This window comes from Podarcis pityusensis, assembly GCF_964106645.2.
Source record: "Podarcis pityusensis genome assembly, chromosome: 4".
Taxonomy (NCBI): Eukaryota; Metazoa; Chordata; class Lepidosauria; order Squamata; family Lacertidae; genus Podarcis; species Podarcis pityusensis.
This window is the reverse complement of record NC_138027.1, coordinates 75,823,834-75,844,983: the sequence shown is the minus strand read 5'-3', so window position 1 is coordinate 75,844,983 and position 21,150 is coordinate 75,823,834. Positions and strand designations below refer to the sequence as shown.

Sequence of the window (21,150 nt, the reverse complement as noted above, 5' to 3'; positions counted from 1 at the left end):
CTTAAAATTGATCTGTTGCTCCTGGACCATCAAAGGAATATCAGTGCTGGCTGAGGCTGACGGGAGTTGCAGTCAACCGAAGACCAAAGATTTAATTTCACATCCTAGGGAGCTTTGTGAAGAAATATTTAGCCAGCCAGTTTGGGAACCAAAGCAACCTGAATCGCCTCATAACTAGACTTTAAAAAAGACTTGAGTAAAGTAATGTCATAACATTTTTATTGTAATGAAATATTAGTTTTCATCCACATTAACAGTCTGTAGGCCTGTAAAGAAGGAGGAAGTTGCATTAGTTAAAGTTGAACACACAATCCATATTCAGCATGCATTAATTTTAGATTATAGTGTAGAATGGGGAAGGAAGGCAATTTCCCTTCCTGCAGGTTCCCAAAAGTCCAGAGGTCCCTAACTCCCTGGAGATTTTAAGAGAGGAAATGCTACAAATTGCCTCCCCCTCCCTGTTCTGCAGATAGATACCTTTCATCAGGGTAGGGACAACAAATGGCGACCAGCCACACACACAGACTTTACAAAATATCTCTGACATTGTGAGAAATACAGTCCAGGGCAGCAATCCTCCTTGTTATTCTACAATCAGGTCGGGGGGACGACTTACTTTTGAAAGTGGTAACTGGCACATATGTGACCAGTGTATACAGTTTATTAGGCGAATCCTCATCTTCATTGCGTTTTCTGGATAAACGCACACGGATACGGTAAGGAACATTCCTATAAAAAGGGTGAAAGTATGAGTGGTTTTGTTTTTTGTTTTGGCATATTTCAACACCAACATTTACTGAAGTTCCACTCCACCTATTTCCAGTTCTGCAATCCTAACATTTAGTAATTTCCCCTTCAAGGCTGTTCTTCATGTCCAAGGGGCAAGAAAAGCCATTTTAGCCATTTTTTAAAATAACACAATTTATAAGCAGCATGAAAAAGAACTTGACTATTGGTCATGCTGGCTGAAGATGCTAGCTGGAGTGCAGCAGCATCTGGAAGGCACCACTGTGGCTACCCCTGGATCAGACCTACTCTTGTAACACATCCTGTTAGCCCAGAAGCAGTGTATTCTAAAAGCAGCATTAGTTCCATAATCCATTTAAGAATGAAGATTGCTCCAGTGTGAAGCAATTCTCCAGGAAAATACAGAATGCTCAGCCCAGATAACATACTTAGAACCACAGTTCTTCAAGGGATTTGAGAACCATAATCCTAGGTAACAAAGCAACATTATTCCCATTAATTATAGTACTATGATACCAGCCTTTTATTTAAGCTTTGGCGTGGTACCAATAGATGGATAGAAACCCCATGCATGACAGAGAAGGGTAATAATTCTCTCTTCTGTACTCAGCATAGAAATGCAGCTGCCAATCCCCCTAGTAACTTCTGTCATACATCACAATGCCGAAGTGGATATTAAATAGAAATAGAAGCAGTGCCTAGATGTATCTGAACCACCACTAAAATGACTGGCAAATGGTACGTTTTTGAAATATTGCACCAATATACAGTGTAATGTCTTAACACCATATCCTAAGCACATGTGTACTAGTGCAGTAACATTAGAGTGTCCCTCTGTACTAAAAAAAAAGTTCGTCACGATACCTTACTCCTTTTGCCCAGACAGCCTTGTTCAAGCGGGTGTCAATGCGTACATCAGGAGTCCCCATCTCCTTCATTGCAAATTTACGGATCTCCTTGAGAGCACGAGGAGCCCGCTTCTTGAAGCCGCTGAGAATACAGAAAATATCCAGTAGGCGAAATGAAAAAACAAACAAACACTACTCCTAAACCTCAGGAACCCTTGTTTCTGCCTAGACTTCAGCATCTGAATAGCATACCCTAGGGATGAGGAGCCTCTGGAACAGGGGCCAAATGTGGTCATCCAAGCCTCTCTATGGACTCAGGACTCCTCAAGCCATACTCCCCTATCTTTCTTGCTCCTCAGGTGCTTTCGCCTGACTAGAAATGAGTCTTAACCCTGTGGGAGGAGTAGGGTGGATGTGTGCACATATACAACAGCCTGAGTTTTGTGTGGCTGGAATGTTCCCTGCCCTTCAAAGGCAAGTTGCATCTCTTGGTCTGCCCACTTCTGACTTTGGTCTCGCCACTATCAGCATGCAGCTCCTAGAAGGGAACGGGGTCCCTTGTGAAGAAAATTCCTCATCCGCACCTACAGTATATAAAACCTGCATAAAGCCACTAGTTACCAAGATGGGCTGGTAGAGAAAGCTAGGCTTTTTTCTTTTTTATGCTATTTATTACTTTTTAGGAAAAGGCCTAGAAGTAATTTGAGGAGGTTCAGCTATGATAATTGGGCTTACAAAGGCAAAATTTGAGTTTCTGATGAATCATAAATTTTAGAATCTCATTTGCCTTCTAATACCCAGCTCATTCTGGGCCTGCTGTAGGGAAGATTTTTCAGAAAAGTCAAAGCTAAGAACTGACTTCTGCAAAAATTTTGCTTTTCCACACTCCATTAACTATACTTCAAACACAAAGTAAGCCAGCTCAGCCAGAGATGAGATGAAAGCACAGAAAGATTCAATCAGCTTCACCGCAACTCATGGATGTACAGAAATTAAGCTACTGTTTTTTCCTGTTCAGATTTGTGACTAGAGCATGAACTCCCATTATAAACAGGAAGAACGCTAAACCTGTTCCATTGTACATCAACAGTACACCCAAGAGACTATTTCCCCCCTCAATCATAGTGCCAACATTACACAAGTTACCCAATGTCTCTTGAATTTAACAGTGACCTTGCATCCTAAACCCAAAGCCAGGATACCAGTGAGTTTAATTACAATAGCAGTGTCAACATATTTATGTTATTTAGCCAAGCATTTGCAACGCCTCATTATAAGCATTTACTTATTGGTTCAAGGTGTTTTCTACCAGGCTTTTTACTTGTCTGCCCATCCCCAATCACACATCTTGGAACACTGAAGGGAGGCCCAAACCACCCACCCACCCACAGAGTGGTACCTCTAGTTACAAACTTAATTCATTCCGGAGGTCTGTTCTTAACCTGAAACTGTTCTTAACTAAAGGCATGCTTTCGCTAATGGGGCCTCTTGCTGCTGCTGCGCAGTTAGCACACGATTTCCGTTTTCATCCTGGGGCAAAGTTCTCAACTCGAGGTAACTTTTCAAGGTTAGCAGAGTTTGTAACCTGAGGCGCTTGTAACCTGAGGTACCAGTGTGTGTGTGTGTGTGTGTGTGTGTGTGTGTGTAGGTTTTGCCGTTTTTCAGCAAATAAGTATTCATATTTATTTTCACAATCAAATGCTTTCTTTAAAACTTGTGAATACAATTCCTGTAAACTATAATATTAGGTAACTATTTCTAACTCAAATCAGTACACTTTTGGTTGTTTAACTTAAAATCTGGTACAGCTAAATTTTCCTTTGCACATGAATATAAAAGGGCCTTAAGGACCACCTGTAACCCTTTTGGCTTACAACAGAACTTGAGATATTCTGTAGTACAACTGATTCTTTACAAGGCAACAATCAGTATGGTACTTCTAAGCTTTTAACAAAGCTTTTAACTCCAAAGTAATGTTTGATGATACAGTCGCTTGGACCAATTTCTGCACTGAGTAACAGTGTAACACATTTTCAAAAAATGAAAGAACAAAAAATAAGGACTGCCACTTACACGCCATGGATCCGTTTGTGAATGTTTATAGTATATTCCCGAGTAACCACCTCATTGATGGCTGATCGTCCTTTCTTCTTTTCACCACCTTTCTTTGCAGGAGCCATCTGCACATGTCAAAACACAAAAAGCCTTGTTTTACACAGCACAATATGACATACTATCATCATCATTGTTTCTTAAATAGTAGCTCCACAAAGCAACGATAAGAGCAAAAATGACAGAAACAGACATCTGCCAAATGCAGAGGCTCTGAGTTCAGCATTTCCTCCTTCTGGAATAGATGGCCTAGATTTTAGGCCATCCAGTATGTAAAGCCACAATTTTAGTTGTTGACTAAAATTCTAAAAAGACTTTGAAAAGCCTGGTTGCAGTCTCTCCTTGTGTTCTCTGACATGCTATTAATATTTAGACACCAGGCAAATACATTATTATTCTTCCAGGCCTCTGGCTAATTGAACACTCCATGGCCTTTAAAACTGTTGCGGAATTATTGTTTTCAATTGTTACTGTTATATATTTTTATGTTTCTATATTGTTAACCGCCCTGTGATCCTAATCATATAAAGGAGTCCCTCTCATCCATGACTCTTGTCTCTGACCATTCATGTGCAAGAACACAGTACCTGCACAGGTAACAAATACCTCACAGAAGTGAAACCAGCTCTGCTAATACCTACCATTTATCCGCAATGCTTGTAGCATGTCAAAGCACTTCACACAGACTATCCCATTAATGCTAACATAAACTTTGTGAGCCAGGTGCATATTATCATATTTCAACTGTGGGAGGATTCAGAAATAGTGGCTTACCTTAGACCAACATCAGCATGGCTCACACTCTTCACCATCACTGAGCAAATCCCCTAAAGCTTCCAGTTTATTAATGCCAGTGTCTTACTTTCTACCAGCCTCCTGTCATGTTGAGAGTCCACAGTTGCTAAAATCACTTTACTACACAACAAGCAGCTGACTCTGCTGAATCTCAAAAATGTTTTTTTTTACAGGAGAACAGCCCTGTCAGATCATGCCAATAGCCCATCTAGTACAATATCCTGTTCTGACAAGATGCCTGTGGAAAATCTGCAATCAGGACCTGAGCATCTAATGTGGACATTAAGAAAAAAACAGAAAAAGGCAGATATACTTTCAAACTTGTGCCACAATCTGAAAGTACGCTTGCAACTCCAGCATTGTGAATGGAAAGATTATTCCTTTGTGCGATCTACTCCCTGCCTTTGCTCTCCTCTATATGCTCTAGTTCCACTAACAGAAGGAAAGTGCCAACAAGATTAAAATGGTGTGATTTTGGGACAAAATCACACACACACCCCAAAAAGAGGGAAAAGCACAACCAGTAATCCAAGAACGCTGAGTGTCAGCTAGAATGCCAAGATGAGCTCTGCTGGATCAGGCCAAAGGCCCATATAGATCAACATGCTGCTCTCATAGTGGCCAAGCAGGTGGTTTATGTGAAGACCACAAACAGACCCAGAGTGTAATAGCTGTTGCAGCTGTAGCACTTTGGGGGGGGGGGGGACATAAAACTGGGGTGTGTGTGTGTATATATATACATATGTGTGTGTGTCTGTATATACATACATACATACATAGAGACACACACACACACACACACACACACAGAGAGAGAGACAGAGAATTTATAGCACAGCAGCAACTTTATCTTATGCCACACAACAGTCTTGGAGTAGAAAGCCCGGTTTGAGCTCCTTACACCTTGAGTTTCGTGAAGCAATGGCGAAAGCCCGGTTCAAACTCTGCCAGAAGATACAAACTAATATTCTGTTGAAGACCCCACCTTTGTAAGAATATAGTACTGCAAGTTGTAAAAATACAGCACTGAAACATGATTCAGCGACATACGCACAACGTGCAAACGGTACCAAACTATTGCTTCCTCACACAAAATGTCCCCATGTCCTTTACGACACGTGTGCTCAAAGAACAGTCCTTCTGGACAGCTTCACTTCCCTCCAAGTCCTGTGTCTTTAGTCCTCACTGCCTTTTCAGGTAATATCAGGCCTAGGCCAGGCTGGAACCACGGCGGCATCGGCGGGGGGGGGGGGCGGAATCTCAATCCCGCCAGGCGAGACTTCAAGGCCAGGCCCAGAAATACCCGTCCCCCGATACTCCTCCTCGCCCCAGCCAGCCACCCAACCCGGGCTTTCGCCATTGCGAGGCCCACAGAAGCGGATGGCTTCGGATAACAAGAACCGCTCCCAAGGCAGCTACTTACCCTGCTCAGGACCAGACCAGAAAGGAAGGCGCGGGGGCTTATGGGAGGAAACCAAGGAACCCGGAACAGCCATAGAGACGGCAAAGGGAAATACGAGGAGCGCTTCCGGGTCAGAAATCATCAGTTGCTAAGCGGCGCTCCCAGAGGGGATAGCGGCGGGAGGTTGGGCCGTCTCTATGGCGGGCACGTTGGAGGAGGAGCTAGTGACGCTTTAAAAAGTGGTTTCCCCTCCCCGCCCGCGCACCTTTTCCTTAGAGGTGGCAGCTGCTTAATGGAGACTTATTGGTTTGGTGGCGGCGGTGATGCAAAATCATAAAGGATCTCTTCTGCCTGTGATAAATGTGATTTTAAAAACTACGGCGCTTTTTTTGTTTTGCGTGATTACTGTGGTCATCATGAACACCCCCAAATTGCAAACTAGGGCAGAGAGCGACTCAAGCCAACTTTGCAGTGTATGCAATTGCAGTCGGCTGCCGTTATACCCACACTGCGGTCCAATATTTTGGTGTGTGTGCATTTTTGTGGTGCAATCAGGTACCCCAGGGAATCCCATACCAAGATATGAGCGGAACAGGCCCCCAACTCCTGTTTTTATAAAGCCCAATCACTGATATTCAGAGGCATACACTGGAGGAATCATCGTGATCTAACCTTTAAAAGCTGCCCTAGTGGTTGTGCCTTGTGAAGAACCAAGTTTGGTCTGTCCTGAATCTCCCGTCTTTAAAATCATAGACACACTGATTCTGGTTTCATGACAGAGGATGGAAACACCTGCTTATCCTGTCTCCACACCAGTATCCCATCTCCCAGTCCACTTTCTTTTCCGACTCCTGTAACAGCGGTTAGGCAGCTTCCTTGCAATTGGATTGGCAGTCCAGTATATTGCCAATCTCCTCTTTACTGAAGTCAGGACTGAAAAATGGGACTCTGATTTTAGAACAGTTATGCATCTGAGACTCCCCCACATGCTTGTCAGCTGTAGCCTGGGCTGAAATCGTTCCCTTCAAATTATGTCTGCATGTATGCTTCTAAGTAAACCAGGGGTGGCTAAAGGGTAGTTCTCCAAATGTTGATGGACTCACAATTTGCATCCGCTCCAGTCAGCATTGTCAATAGCCAAGAATTGTGGGAGTTGTAGTCCAGCAAGATTTGGAAGACCACAAGTACGGTAATTAGTCACCCCACTAGAAGGTAGTAGAACCCAAGAGGCTTACTTTTTAAAGGTATGCCCCCTCTCTAACCTAACACACAACTTGGGAATCTTTGCTCTTATTAAGCATGTTTGGAGCTGCAGCCAAGATCTCTGGAAGCAAGAACAACAATCCTACATCAGAAATTGGCTCTGACCTCAATACATTTGTTTGACTTTTAGATGTTTTGAGGCTTTGTTATCAAGGTTCCAGTGTGTGGTAACTGCTTTTCAGCCCTATAAAAAGCTTGTTTGAGAGGGAGCCAAATTCTAGATTAAAGGTGTAGACATCAACTCTTCATCCTTTGCTAGGGACAATTGCTTGTTATTCTTAGAGGATTGTTTAAAGCAGGAAAACAATTCTTCCCTCCCAGGTGTGTGCCTGCAGTCATATTTTTCTCAAGGGACTGATAGAAACAGAAATGAACATCCAAATTGTGATGCTCCTCCAGACCCTATCAACCTGGTTTGAAATGGCATGCACAATCTCTACACTGCGCAAACCTTTGTTGTGCGTTGCGTTGGGGCCGGTGAGTTTGTTACAACCTAGATGGAAAGGCTGTGATTAGGCAATGCAATTCAAAATTATCTATAAAGGTAAAGGTAAAGGGACCCCTGACCATTAGTGCTTTCGAACTGCTAGGTTGGCAGGAGCAGGGACCAAGCAACAGGAGCTCATCCCGTCGTGGGGATTCAAACCACCGACCTTCTGATCGGCAAGTCCTAGGCTCTGTGGTTTAACCCACAGCGCCACCCGCATCCCTATACTATAGTATACCTATACTATACCTATACTTACCTATACTAAGCGGCAAAACTGATTGCTCCACTAGCCCCAACAAAGCATAAACTAGTAAAAGTAACTAAATATATGGTAACTAAATTTTTACAAAAGAGTGTTTTACTGCAGAATGCATTGCATACAGCCTCATGTACCATTTGCAGTAGCCAGAGGTGTAGTAAAATTCTCACTGCATGGGAAGAGGATATGGACAAAAGTGGTATGTAAATAAAAATAAACGGGTAAAGGACCCCTGGATGGTTAAAAGTCCAGTCAAAGGCAACTATGGGGTGCGGCGCTCATCTCACTTCAGTCCTAGGGACCTGGTGTTTGTCCACAGACAACTTTCCGGGTCATGTGACCAGCATGACTTAAACCGCTTCTGGCGCAATGGAACACTGTGACTGAAGCCAGAGTGCCCGGAAATGCCGTTTACCTTCCCGCCGCAGTGATACCTATTTACCTACTTGCACTGGTGTGCTTTTGGACTACTAGGTTGACAGAAGCTGAGACAGAGCAACAGGAGCTCACCCCCATCAAGTGGATTTGAACAGGGGACCTTCCGACTGGCAGTGGTTTAGACCACAGCGCCAGCCACATCCCATAGCGGTATGTATGCTGCAGTATGTTCCCCGTAGTAACAAGATACTTCTATCCACCAAACACCATACTACATGCTCAATACTTCATAAATTGTTGCATTAATAAGCACTGCAACAGACCCTACCCATCAATTATCAACATGTCAACAGACTGTAAAACAATGAAAAATGAAAAGGGTTAGCAAAAAGCCCACATCAGGCTAGTCATTTGTTTCATATAAGCCTGGTGCAAAGGGTGCTGTATTAACAGCTCTCTGCAGGCATCCGTATGTCCAAGCTAAAGGCCTGAAGCTATAGTTCTATATTTCAGTTTGTTTTTTACAAACTATTAATTCTTAAAAAAGCATGGAGAGAAAAAACGCTTTTCACTTGTGAAATGAGCTGGTCTTTCATAAACAGAATAATGTTCACATAATCCCATATAATTTTATTTTATATAGAAATAGGTCAAGGTTGGGGTTTTGTTTTGTTTACAACAACTTTTTTTATACGCTACTAATTGAATAATTACATAAAATCTTTTTTTAGAAACATCAACATAAAGCATACAAAAGTGCAACGCTTTGGAGGAAAAGTCAAACCTAAATGTAAGTAATGAAAGATATGTAATATAGTTGCAGCATTTTTCCACTTAATGGGCTGTAACACAGTGCATATTCTTCAGGTGTTTGTTCTATGAACAGTTGTGAGGGGGCTGTTCAGTTAGTAGAAAAGATTCTCTTCAAAGTGTTTAAAGAGCATGACTAGTACATTGGAATAATAGCTGCATAATTGTGCTTCGGTTCACTGTTTACAATTGTAGTTCACTAAGTAAATAGGAAAATGTCCAGTGTAATTTCTTTGAAACATTAGAAATAGCAAGAGGGAGAGGTAACAAGTTAATACTTTCAGGTTATGAGTCCAAGGTCTATAAACTGCAGGGTGCTTTTTATTTAAATAAAGGACAACATGTTCTCTCACTGGAAGTGCTTATCTGGCCACCAGAACAAACTTTTATTCACCGAAAGTGCTAGGTTATGCCTTTTGTGCAGTTGTGCAAAATAATAATAATATTAATAAAAATAATCTCTCATTCTCTCAATAGATTTTCTCTGAACCAGTGCTTTTCATATTCAAAAGATCAAAATAGTGAAGGCCAAGTAACTCGTATCCACTTTTTTTTTTTGGAATAGCCAGAATACTTTCTGGTCAAAATAGTCAGAAGAATCGTCTACCAACACATACCAGTTTGCACATGATGGTATGTATTAGTATTAATATACATAATGTAGTCACAAAATAGTGCAAACATCTGCAAAATAATTCCCGTTCCTTTCCTATTGCACTATCCACCAAGGTCTGTGCTTGGTAATCTCTTTACATCACAAAACTCTGAAATGAACACATATGCAAATGCTGGACTTCCCTCCTGCCCAGTCACCCACCATTCAATAAAGCTAAATGTGTACTGATTGTTACAGCAGATTCTACTGCAGATGTTGTTGCATGTTTGAGGATTCAGGCAAACCGACAGTCCTCCTGGGAGCAGGTTCTTGCTGCTGTTGCTGTGACTGCATATGATGGTACTCTACGCTTTCTTCCTGTCGAGGGTAGGAAGGCAAGAGCAAAGAATCTGCCTGCTCACTGTGCAAAGGGCCTGCAGACTCTACCTATATGCGAAACAAAAGTGGATGCCGTCAAATAATGGTTTAGCAGATCAAAAAACAGTAGTTCTGTTAATTAATAATAATAACAACAATAATAATTTATTTGTACCCCACCCATCTGCCACTCTGGGCAGGATATATAAAAACACAGCAAAACATTATACATTAAAAATCTTCCCTATATAGGGCTGCCTTCAGATGTTTCCTAAATGTTTCATGATTACTTATCTCCTTAACATCCGATGGGAGGGCATTCCACAGGGTGGGCGCCACTAATGAGAAGTGCCCTCTGCTTATGTGGAAAAACTTTGCTATGGAAGTGTTGCTGTTGGACTAGGATCAATAGTTTGCAGAACACTTAAAATGTGCTTAGCTAAGTCAATGAATGAAGCTTTGCACCATTTATGCCAAGGATTGCAAGGTTGGCGGCCCTTGTATATTTTTTGGATTTTATATTGTTAGGAAAAAAACAATTCTTGGGAAATGGCAATGGTCAAGTGGTGTGTGTGTGTGTGAAAGAGTGAATGTGATGGCCCCTTTGTGTATTTTTTCCCCTGGTCCTGCAGAATGCTCCCTGTTGTCATGAGCAACAGCACTCTTATGTTTGTGGAACATCAGTATTGTGTGATCTCTGCAATCAGGACCAGGAGAACATAGCAAATAAAAATTCCTGTAGCAAATAAGAGGTAGTCTGTGGAGGGAGGATGGGAAACAGCAATGACTGTACTCTCTCTGGTTTTGCGCCATGCCATGCCTCATGGCTGCCATGTTGTGTTATACTGCACTCCCATAGCAGTCATTGTGTGCCAGGGAGGCAGTGGAAGACAGGAGTGCCTGGCATGCTCTGGTCCATGGGGTCACGAAGAGTCGGACACGACTAAACAACCACCACCACTGGTATGAAAAGGTTGGTGGCCCTTGATTTATGTGAACGAGAACTTTTTGATAAGCCCTAGTTGTCAGAAATTTAGTCAATCACAAAATGCAAGTGGATTTTCCCTACTCATTTCGTCCAATAATTGAGCTTCCTTTTCTGTCCTCCATTGGCAATGCTCATTAATTCCACTTTCTCTTTCAATGGTTTCATTACAATCATGTTTGTCATGGGCACATATGAAAATACTTGCAGCAGTATCCTAGGTATGTTTATTCAGAAATATGTCCCACTAAGTTCAATGGGGCTTAACTTAATTCATAGTAAAAAAAATTAGGACTGTAGTATTTAAATTTGTTATATAAACTGCCTTTGGCTAATGGCCTCTTACTGTCAACAACCTTCTGTTGTGGGTATGTTTTGTATTCCTATAGTTGGTATATTTGGGCTTGTGCAATTATTTATTTATTCATTTATACCCCGTCTTTTCCCCCTATGGGACTCATTTTACCTTATTGCCACACTTCATGTTTACCATTTTAGTGGGAGGAATGATGGCTGTTTGTTTTTCAAAAGGGAAGTTACTGGCTATAAAGCCAAAAGCAGTCAATGACAATACAATAATTATTCAGGGAGCTTTTGTGTTGCAAAAGGAAAAAACAAAAGGAACAAGGAAATTAGCAGGATCCATAAAACAAAAGGAAATACACCAGACACTCACATTGTGCTGAAGTTAGATTTAGAACCTTGTGTCCCAATGCAAAGTTTCCAGCAGAATCAAATGTGTCTGCTCCAGATCACATATTGACGTGCATAAAATGTGAGCAGATGTTTCCAATACACAGAAGCCACAATCTCCTGAAACCTAACTTCCTCAGTGATATTCCAAATCAGGAGCACAGTCAAATCGGAATTGTATCCAGAGCAGAGGCTATTATTGACTGGGAGTCTGAGTTCCTCTATCATATTTAAAAGGCACATAGAATTATATAGACTTTTATATATAATTATATAGAATTATAAAAGGCACATAGAATTATGTAGAGTCAGATGAGCTTTGGACTTATGTTGGCAAGAAAACAGAATAGATAGAATATTCAAGTAGGATTTTAAGACATCCTTGGTAATATGCCAAGACACTCCAGTGTATTCTGGGCCTGAGTTGGGAGTCACTAAGAGTTTTGTATAGTGATTATTGGTTATGAGACTCCATTTGTCAAAGTTCAGTGGTCTAGCACCTGCTTTGTGTGCAGATGATCCCTGCCATCTGAAATCTTGGAGAGTCGCAGAATATACTGAGCTAGATGGACCAATAGTCCAACCAAAGGCAGCTAGCTTCCTGTATTCCTATTCCTGCCTATGGTTACTTTATTTGGGAATATGAGATTTAACATTAGACTGCAACACAGACAACTATGGACTAATTTACAAAGGGTATTTAAAGAAATAAAGAAAACAAAATGGTTGACACTGTGGACTCCGATCAAATGATATTAGAACTGCAATACACCCCCAAAAATGTACGTCTAGAAGTGCTAGCTGTGGCTTGAACACATTGATAAATCAGTTGGACAGCTGATATAGATAACAACTGAAGAAATATTTTAGTTGTTTATGTACTTCCTGCATTTTCATTGTGAGTTCTTGTATTATTATTTTTTTAGCATTCCTAATAAAAAAGGGTTTATAAACAACCATGTCATATTTCTTCTGCCATTCTTAAAATAAGGTGAGGGTCTTTATTACTTTATGAATAACTACACAATTTAATTAAAAATAAAATAAAAACAAAAAACCCTGTATGCCGCCCCTTCAGCTGAAAAAAATACTTTCAGGGCGGCTTACCCATTTAGGTACTGTCAGTTCTGTTGCAGCCCACCTGAAGGTAGCCTTGCTGCTGGTGCTGGTGCTGATGCATAGGTTGCAAAGCTGAAGGCTGAGATGGCTGTGGCGCAGAGAACCCAGGGGGCAACACCGCTTGTCCCATCAGCACAATAGCTGTACTGCTTCCAGAGGTTTGCTCTTCCAAACTTTGGAACGCTTGTAGGCTTTGAAAGTATCTATTCAAAGAAACAGTCCTAAGTTTTGCAGCCAAGAATTTGCGACTAAAACACTGATGTCATACTGCAATGTATTATGGACAACGGTTGGGAGAAATAGCAGGTGCTGCTGCTGACTCAGGGACTATGCAGATATGCCGGTTGTTGGGAGATGCATTGAAAAAGCCAGGCACATTCATTACTACACATAACTCCTGGGCATATATATTGTGCATACCTAGTGGCATCCTGGAAGTGGAGAAGACTGACCTGGGGTAGGACAGTGTGGGAAAAGGAAAAAGCTGATCAGAGGGTGAGGTAACTAAGCATTTTTGTTTTAGTTGCTGCTACTGGGGTAGCCATAGGACTCGGGTGGCGCTGTGGGTTAAACCACAGAGCCTAGGACTCGCCGATCAGAAGGTCGGCGGTTCGAATCCCTGCAACGGGGTGAGCTCCCGTTGCTCAGTCCCTGCTCCTGCCCACCTAGCAGTTCGAAAGCACGTCAAAGTGCAAGTAGATAAATAGGCACCACTCCGGCGGGAAGGTAAACAGTGTTTCTGTGCGCTGCTCTGGTTCGCCAGAAGCGGCTTAGTCATGCTGGCCACATGACCCGGAAGCTGTACGCCGGCTCCCTCGGCCAATAAAGCAAGATGAGCGCCGCAACCCCAGAGTCAGCCACGACTGGACCTAATGGTCAGGGGTCCCTTTACCTTTTTTATTGGGGCGGCCCAGAGGGCTGAGAATATGTGGACACATCTTTAGAAATGGTGAGTTTATGGGTTAAAATCAAAGAACCAGCCATAGGAGGTATATTAGAAATTTCTGATACAATATCAGCAAGATAATGTTCCAAGTAGCAGGCTCCAGATTTCCTTGATTGCAACACTTTCACCAAACCTGGTCCCTGTCATTCTCCAGTTGACATGACAGAACCCCAGTACATGATGGCAGGGCATTTTTCCAGCCAGAACTCGCTGGAACTGAGTTCCGGCACCTCTCTGGTAGGCGCCATTGCCATTCTAAGAGAACAAGGGTGCTGTTCATGGTGAGTTCTGGCACCTCTTTTTCTAGAAAAATAGCATTGCATGATGCACGAGAGAAACAATGTACTGGGGCAACTGGGATCTGAAAAACCGTGCAATTGCGGGAGCTTGGCAGTGGGGCAGATAAGATATGGCAGGACAATATCTGGATTTTCAAAATATGCAGCCACCCTTAATTCCATCTCTGACATAGACTGCTTAACCCAAGTACTACCTCTGGATGAGTTGCCGTTCTACCACCTCCATCTAAGTGGCATTTCTCAGTATAGTTTCAAACTTTTCCTTCCTACCCCTGCCCCCAGTAACATGCTACATACTTAGCTTCGTGTCCAGTCACATCAACATCTGTTGTCTGCCTCGCATGGCAGGAACCAGGCATCATTGGCTGAATAGGCTGACTGAGTAACAGTCTAGGAAACAGGAAATTAAATAATGTCAGTGAAGAATGACACTAACCTGCAGATACTGAAAGGGTCGGAAGGTTTTTTTCCGTGTGAGGTAGTTGCATGCTCAGAAGCCAATAGAGTTAAATCTGCAGTGGGCTCAGGGATAGAGTGTAATTAGTCATAGTAAAAAAAGGGTAGCTCAGGATTTATGATCAAATGTGGCCATTCTTATACAGTGGTACCTCTAGATGCGAACGGGATCCGTTCCAGAGCCCCATTCGCATCCTGAAACAAACGCAACCTGCGTCTGCGGGTTGCGATTCGCCGCTTCTGCACATGTGCGTGACGGCATTTTGACCGTCTGCGCATGCACGAGCGGCGAAACCCAGATGTAACGCACTCCGTTACTTCCGGGTTGCCGCAGAGCGTAACCTGAAAATGCTCAACCTGAAGCACATTTAACCCGAGGTATGACTGTACAAGGAGTTTCATTCTTCTTAGGAGTGGATCTGCATACTGTGGTTGGCAAACAAAGATCGCTGAAATTCCCTGTGGCAGATTATCTGCCACAGTGCTTGACTGTAACATTTTCATGCTCTCAACCTGTGATGCGGTGGATGTTCCTGCCTCAAGTAACAGCCATCTTCTATGACAGTCCTGCATTCTGATGAAATCTAGTGAGCATTGGGCTATTAGATTTTTAAGTTGGCTATTAGTGCTTCCATTCAGTTTGCCAATCCAGAACATAAAGTAGGCTTTACATGCTTTCTTCTGCTCCAGGTAGTTTGAAACGGCAGCTAACTTTGTGTGGAGATGTAAGGTCCTCCCCCCCCACCCTCACATTATGTTTCCTACAGGGACATGTTTTCTATTTCAAGCTACTTATTGTTCCTTGTATTTTCTTTCCAGTCACCAGTTTTAAAACTTTTTCAAAACAGAACAAAGAAGTAAAAAGTATCTTTTCTTTCTCTTTTTAAGGCAAATACATAGTACTAACACCATTTAGAGAAAACAACAACAACCCATAAGTCTGTATCTGAAGAAGTGTGCGTGTAGACGAAAGCTCATACCAATAACTAACTTAGTTGGTCTCTGAGGTGCTACTGGAAGGAAATTTTTTAATTTTTTAATTTAATTTTATTTATTTTGTTTTGTTTCGACTATGGCAGACCAACATGGCTACCTACCTGTAACCCACAAGTCTGTTTGCTCCATCCCCATTCTGATACTGTTTTTACTACTGAATTTTTCATTTCTGGAACCCAACCCTGGAACCTTGTGGTAAAGGATGGGTATGAAATTGAATAAACAAGAATAGCACCACGTTCCTCTATTTTTCTTTCAAGCTTACTAATAATCTAGTGCTGTAACTTGATAAAATGGAGTATTTTCTTAATGTTCAAAGTACAGTATTTACCTGTTATATAGTAATAAACTAAACACGCAAATTTAAATAGTGCCATTGTAAAAAATAGTATTTAATTCTTCAACTTTTTTTTTTAAAAAAGTAGGTTACTACAATTATTTTACCTCAGTTGTCGATCATTACTGAAATCTGGAGTGCTCTGCTGGTGGCTGTTATCCTGTAGAATGGCATCAGGTGGAGCTCTGCTCAAAGACTGTGGGAGCACAGAGGCATTGCTAAACTGTGAGGTTAAGCTTCTGGAAGATTGACAGCTATCCTGCATTCCTTGTGAGGCTCTTGCTGATTTCTGATCCTAGAACAGTTAAAAATAACGGCACCCACAGAAACAATAACCAAAAGCTTTGGGTATATTGTAAAAACACATAGAATTAAGTTGTGAATATTTTTTTGCCAAATTACCAGATCCAAATTTAGTTCATTCCATCCTCTCATAAAGGTGTAATTATGTAAAGTGACCAATAAGTAGGGAAATAAATTCATATTCATTGAACGTAGGTCTGGTAATTTACCCTTTTTAAAGATTTTTTTTTTTTTTTACAAGAATGGTGATTATGGATAGCTAGAACAAACACACAGATTCACACAAAGCTTACTCAAAAGAGCGAAAGGGCAAGCAATATTGCCGTAATACCTAAAGGCAAACAAGAACCACAGTACAAGAAATGCTGGAAGAACTAAATGAAGAATAAAAAGAGGTAGGATTGAAGATAAGACTTAAAGTAATTTTTAAAGAAGAGAACATTTTTTCCACAAAAAGATGGCTGTAAGACCATTGCAGGTCTGCTTACCTGGTTTGATAACTCATTTTCTTCTCTTAACATTTGATGGTCTGTTGCTTGAGGAGCCGCAATCTGCTCTTGGGGACAAGGCCTCGGCACAACTTGCTGCTGAGACTCAACCGCTGGCTTCCCCTGAGGTTCTGGCTGCGGCATGCCGCTGAAATTCAGAGATGCTGTTGGTTGCTGTAAAAACATCTGGAAGAGAAAGGTGGTTCCTTTTTCGATTTCCTCGTTAAGCAAATCAATGGAAGAAATACATTCACAGTTCCAATTCCAAGTTGTCATATCTTAACGCTTATAAATGTGTATCGTTAGGGAGCTCAACTTGATCCAGGCCTCAGTTGCTGAAAATGCTTTTAATGCTAGAAGACTGTGTGAAGTTGCTTGTGAGTACACAGAGAGTCCATTTCCCACACAATTGCATAAGCACAAGCACCTTTCACACATCTGGGGCTGTCAGAGAAGTTTCTACAGGGAATGTCGCATGTCATCTCTTTCCAAATCAAGCATTGGATAAGAATTGCTCAAATATTACGTGTGCAATGCACCTTAAACCAGCTGTGGAAGGACTGACACTGTTTAGAAAACCAAATCCACTATTCAGGAACAGAATACATTCGTCATCCTATTCACTCAGAAACCTCTGACATACATGTCTAATTCTTGCAAATATTTGAAGGTCAAACTAGATGTTACAAGCGAGCACATGTTACTAAATCGCAACTAACACTTGTGTTATGTACTGAAGTTCTCACCCTGGGCCAGCAGGGGGATACTGTAGATAGTTATGCAAATGAAGGATCGAAAAGTGACGTTCAGTGATTGGATAGTTTTAGAAAATGGCAACAGTTGCATTGTTCTGGAGCTCTATATAAGCAGGCTGACTGAGCTCCTCAGCCTAGTTCTGTTCTGGCATCTGAATAAAGAAGAGCTGTTTAAAGAATCGCTGTGTCGTCTGACATGTTTGCCCACAACTTAACACTGGCGACGAAGGTTTGGTTTATGGGAAATGAGCTTTCGGAGGGAGCAAATACGAGCAGAGAAGTGATGGCTGCTGGTGGTAAACTCTTCCCTGTCCCCAGTTTTTCTGCTTCAAATTGTTTTCTTCTACTTCCCTCTCCATGGGATTCCAGATGGAAAAATGTGTGTGCAACCCCACAGGGGGGAAAAGTAGTTATCAGGAAAGGAGGTTAAGCACACACACTTTTCTGCTTACATTATCCCCATCTCACCCCAAGATAGAAAAAGCTTCCCTGGAATTTTAGCAAATGTGTTCCTGTCCAATAAGTAGCTTGTTGTTTATGGAAGACAATTTTACTCGGCTACAAGTGATCGCCAAAGAAGAAGAAGAAGAAGAAGACAGCCTCCAACAATCATATCCCTATACTTTTTTTCTGAAAAGACAACTTCCTATTGCTGGCTATGAAAACAGGGTGGATTGTGCCTCCGTCCAGAAGGCAATAGAACAAGACAATAGAACAAGAAAAATATAAAGCATGAGGCTTCAGCTTAAGGAATTCTAGCTATCTAGCAACACAAAAATGTTGAAAAACAAACAGAAATACAGAAGATGAGAAGCCATTGAAATGGAGCACAAGAGAGTGAGAAAATGTGTGTGCAAAGATCCTAAAACTAAGTGTGATATTGTTGCCTCAGCACATATACATGATCCCATAGTACAAACAAATAGAGCGGAACCTCAGTTTTCGAGTATCTCAGAAATCGAACGTTTCAGCTTTCGAACTCCGAAAACCCAGAAGTAACTGCTTTGGTTTTCGAACAATTTTTGGAAGCTGAATGTGCCATGCAGCTTCCGTTTTGAGTTTCCCTGTTGTATTGAGGCTGCCGCATTCAGTTTTCGGACATTTCGGAAGCTGAACGGTGTTCCCGAACAGATTACGTTCGAAAACCAAAGTTCCACTGTAATAGGAGTCATGCTGTTTAATTTCTGTACTGTGACAGATTGCCTCCAACCAATCATATGATAATGAGCTTTCATCGTGATTTGCTTGTGGGGTGTTTATAAACCTTCCCATTATTCTCATTCATTCACTCCACACTTTTCAATGCATTTCCCTGTCACTCTCCTAACAGCAAACAGTCCGTTGTTTTCTTTAAGTGCACTTGTTGCACTAACCCACTTCTATTGTGCAAGACTAAATGCACTTGGAACCTCTCGTGCAAAATACTGACAGTCAGGCACCTCAAGAGTGTTAGTGTCAAAGCCTTTCTCCTCAGAAAAGGACAACACCAAAGTGCCAACACAAAGTATTTCATTCACAATGGCTTTGCCCAAGATTCTTACCATCCTGTCATGACTGGACCACTAAAGAAGAACTAAAATGCCACTGAATAGAAAGGATTCCTCCCCCCACCCCCTTCAACATCGTAAACAAGTCTAAGTAGATAACGCCACTGCAGAATCTCACGACTACTTTTTCAGGGTGTCAAGGCATGAGAAGAGTATTACTAATCTCTTCTAATTGGCAGTCTCATTAGTATTCTCATGAAAGAAGCAAAAGACATGAAATTACAACACCTCTTTCATCTAGAAACAGATAGCATCATATTAGGGAGACAACGAAAGAAAGCTGTTCTATGGAAACCAGACATTTTAACCATCTGCGTTGATCGAACCAGGAAGCTCTTATCAACAGCAATTATTTTTACAATGTATCGGAAGCAAGGATGCCACGCTAAATTTATAGCTATGAGACATTTATTTCAAAGATACCGTTTCTAACAAACTGCTGAAGGTGACATTTTCCCTGTAAGGCTTGGTTCTACCCATATTATTTCCTTTCAACAATATTGCCGGGCTGCTTTTCTGCTACATGCCAAATATAGCTCCTTAATTCTCTTTCTGTGGTCCCAGCAAGTCTCTTCAAATTGCATTAATAAATTGCATACATTCCATGTAGCCCCATGACCAACGGACTCATTGTTAAAACCATGTTTATGGAAGACAATCTTACCCAGCTACGAGCGATCGTCGAAGAAGAAGATATCCCTAACAGTGCTGTAAAAAGATAAAGGTAAAGGACCCCTGACAGTTAAGTCCAGTCGTGAACGACTCTGGTCTGGGATTGCGGTGCTCATCTCGCTTTATTGGCCGAGGGAGCTGACGTTTGTCCGCAGACAGTTTTTCCGGGTCATCTGGCCAGCATGACTAAGCCACTTCTGGTGAAACCAGAGCAGCACACGGAAACGCCGTTTACCTTCCTGCTGGAGCAGTACCTTTTTATCTACTTGCACTTTGATGTGCTTTCGAACTGCTAGATTGGAAGGAGCTGGGACTGAACAATGGGAGCTCACCCCGTCGCGGGGATTCGAACCACTGAGCTTCCGATCGGCAAGCCCTAGGCTCTGTGGTATTCACCCGCGTCTGTAGCTACAGCTACAGTGCTGTAGCACGGGTTAAAATTGAGCTCTTGTGTTTCATTCTATATTTCTCTCTCTACAAGGTACTATTAAGGAATAATGACCATGTCTATCCCAGGGGTGGCCAACTTCACGATCTACCTGTTGGACATGCCTGCTCTATCCAATCCTTTCATTTCTTTCACTCTTGAAGTTTCTGCTGAATTTTCTGTCCCCCTTCAGTATGGATTGTAGGAGCCAGCCGTTACAAGTGGCGGAGTTTTACATAAAATAAAGACACAGAGAGCCAGCAATATTTTCAGGATGGTATGAGCAGCTCCTTTCGAACTTCCCTCTCCTCCTGCAGCTTCTTTATTATCCTTTGTCTCTCTCCAGCCGCATGGCCGTTTGCCAATGTCTCACGTTACCTCATCCGGTAAAGGCTTTAACCCACCCACAAACCATATAAGGTCATCACTGCCCAGAGGAAATACAACTCCATTTAAGGTCAACACATTCCAATACATTGTAAAGCTCAGAGTGCTGGTCAGCCGAGGTCAGGGGGCACCCTGCAATATTACAAGCCTTTACCGTGGCTTTATGACTCCCACAATGGATCAGCATATTTTGACACTTATTTAGTCCTCTCTGCCTTAAATATACTGAAATATTGTTGTTAGACTAACTGGAAGCATTAGGTCAGTCCATTCTCTGCTATGTATCAGAAACAAGAGTGTAACCAAAGGGGCTCCTGACCAAATGAATCTGGGAAGCTGCCTTATATGGAATCAGATCATAGGTTCATCTATCCCAGTATTTCCTGCTCCGACTGGCAACAGTTCTCTCAGGTCTCAGGCATAAGTCTTTGGCAGCTTTGCTATTTCCTAAGTGAAAATGCCACAGATTGAAACTCAGACCACGCGCCTACACTTTTCTCTTAAGTCTTTCAACGCCAATCCTTTTATTCTGTCATTGGGAATAGAGGGCTTCCAACACTATGTATTCCTATGTAAACTAGGGAAGTGGGGAACTGCAGGAAGAATAGCTGGCAGAAAGTGTTGTTTTCCTGAGCCAGGTTCCGAAATCGGAAGTAAGCAAAA

The 21,150-nt window shown here is 42.0% G+C and overlaps 2 protein-coding genes across 4 annotated transcripts in view; both read right to left on the bottom strand.

Moving 5' to 3' along the window:
* Positions 1-202: 202 nt before the first annotated feature.
* RPL31 (ribosomal protein L31) lies at positions 203-6,061 on the bottom strand. The gene is made up of 5 exons (XM_081003339.1): positions 5,926-6,061; positions 3,669-3,775; positions 1,612-1,737; positions 617-729; positions 203-266 (listed from the first exon to the last, which is right to left on the bottom strand). Exons 2-5 carry the CDS (start codon positions 3,773-3,775, stop codon positions 235-237), a joined length of 378 nt encoding a protein of 125 aa, XP_080859465.1. The 5' UTR covers positions 5,926-6,061; the 3' UTR covers positions 203-234.
* A 2,837-nt stretch (positions 6,062-8,898) lies between these two features.
* NPAS2 (neuronal PAS domain protein 2) overlaps positions 8,899-21,150 on the bottom strand; it is a 99,375-nt gene continuing 87,123 nt past the window's right edge. For 2 of the 3 annotated variants that reach the window (XM_081002991.1, XM_081002989.1), the window contains exons 16-20: positions 16,700-16,885; positions 16,016-16,203; positions 14,417-14,509; positions 12,897-13,077; positions 8,899-10,146 (exon numbers count right to left, since the gene is read on the bottom strand). In XM_081002991.1, coding sequence (XP_080859117.1) covers positions 9,964-10,146; positions 12,897-13,077; positions 14,417-14,509; positions 16,016-16,203; positions 16,700-16,885 — 831 coding nt within the window. In that variant the 3' untranslated portion in view covers positions 8,899-9,963. Of the gene's footprint in view, positions 10,147-12,862; positions 13,078-14,416; positions 14,510-16,015; positions 16,204-16,699; positions 16,886-21,150 lie in introns of all 3 variants that reach the window. The other variant, XM_081002990.1, reaches the window with a different exon arrangement.

Coding starts and splice junctions, on each gene's coding strand:
- RPL31 (XM_081003339.1), bottom strand. CDS start 3,775: ATGGCTCCTGCAAAGAAAGGTGGTGAAAAGAAGAAAGGACGATCAGCC. Junction 1,738..3,668: donor CACAAACGGATCCATGGCGT/GTAAGTGGCAGT, acceptor CTGTATTCTCAG/CGGCTTCAAGAAGCGGGCTC. Junction 267..616: donor GCCAGTTACCACTTTCAAAA/GTAAGTCGTCCC, acceptor CCTTCTTTACAG/GCCTACAGACTGTTAATGTG.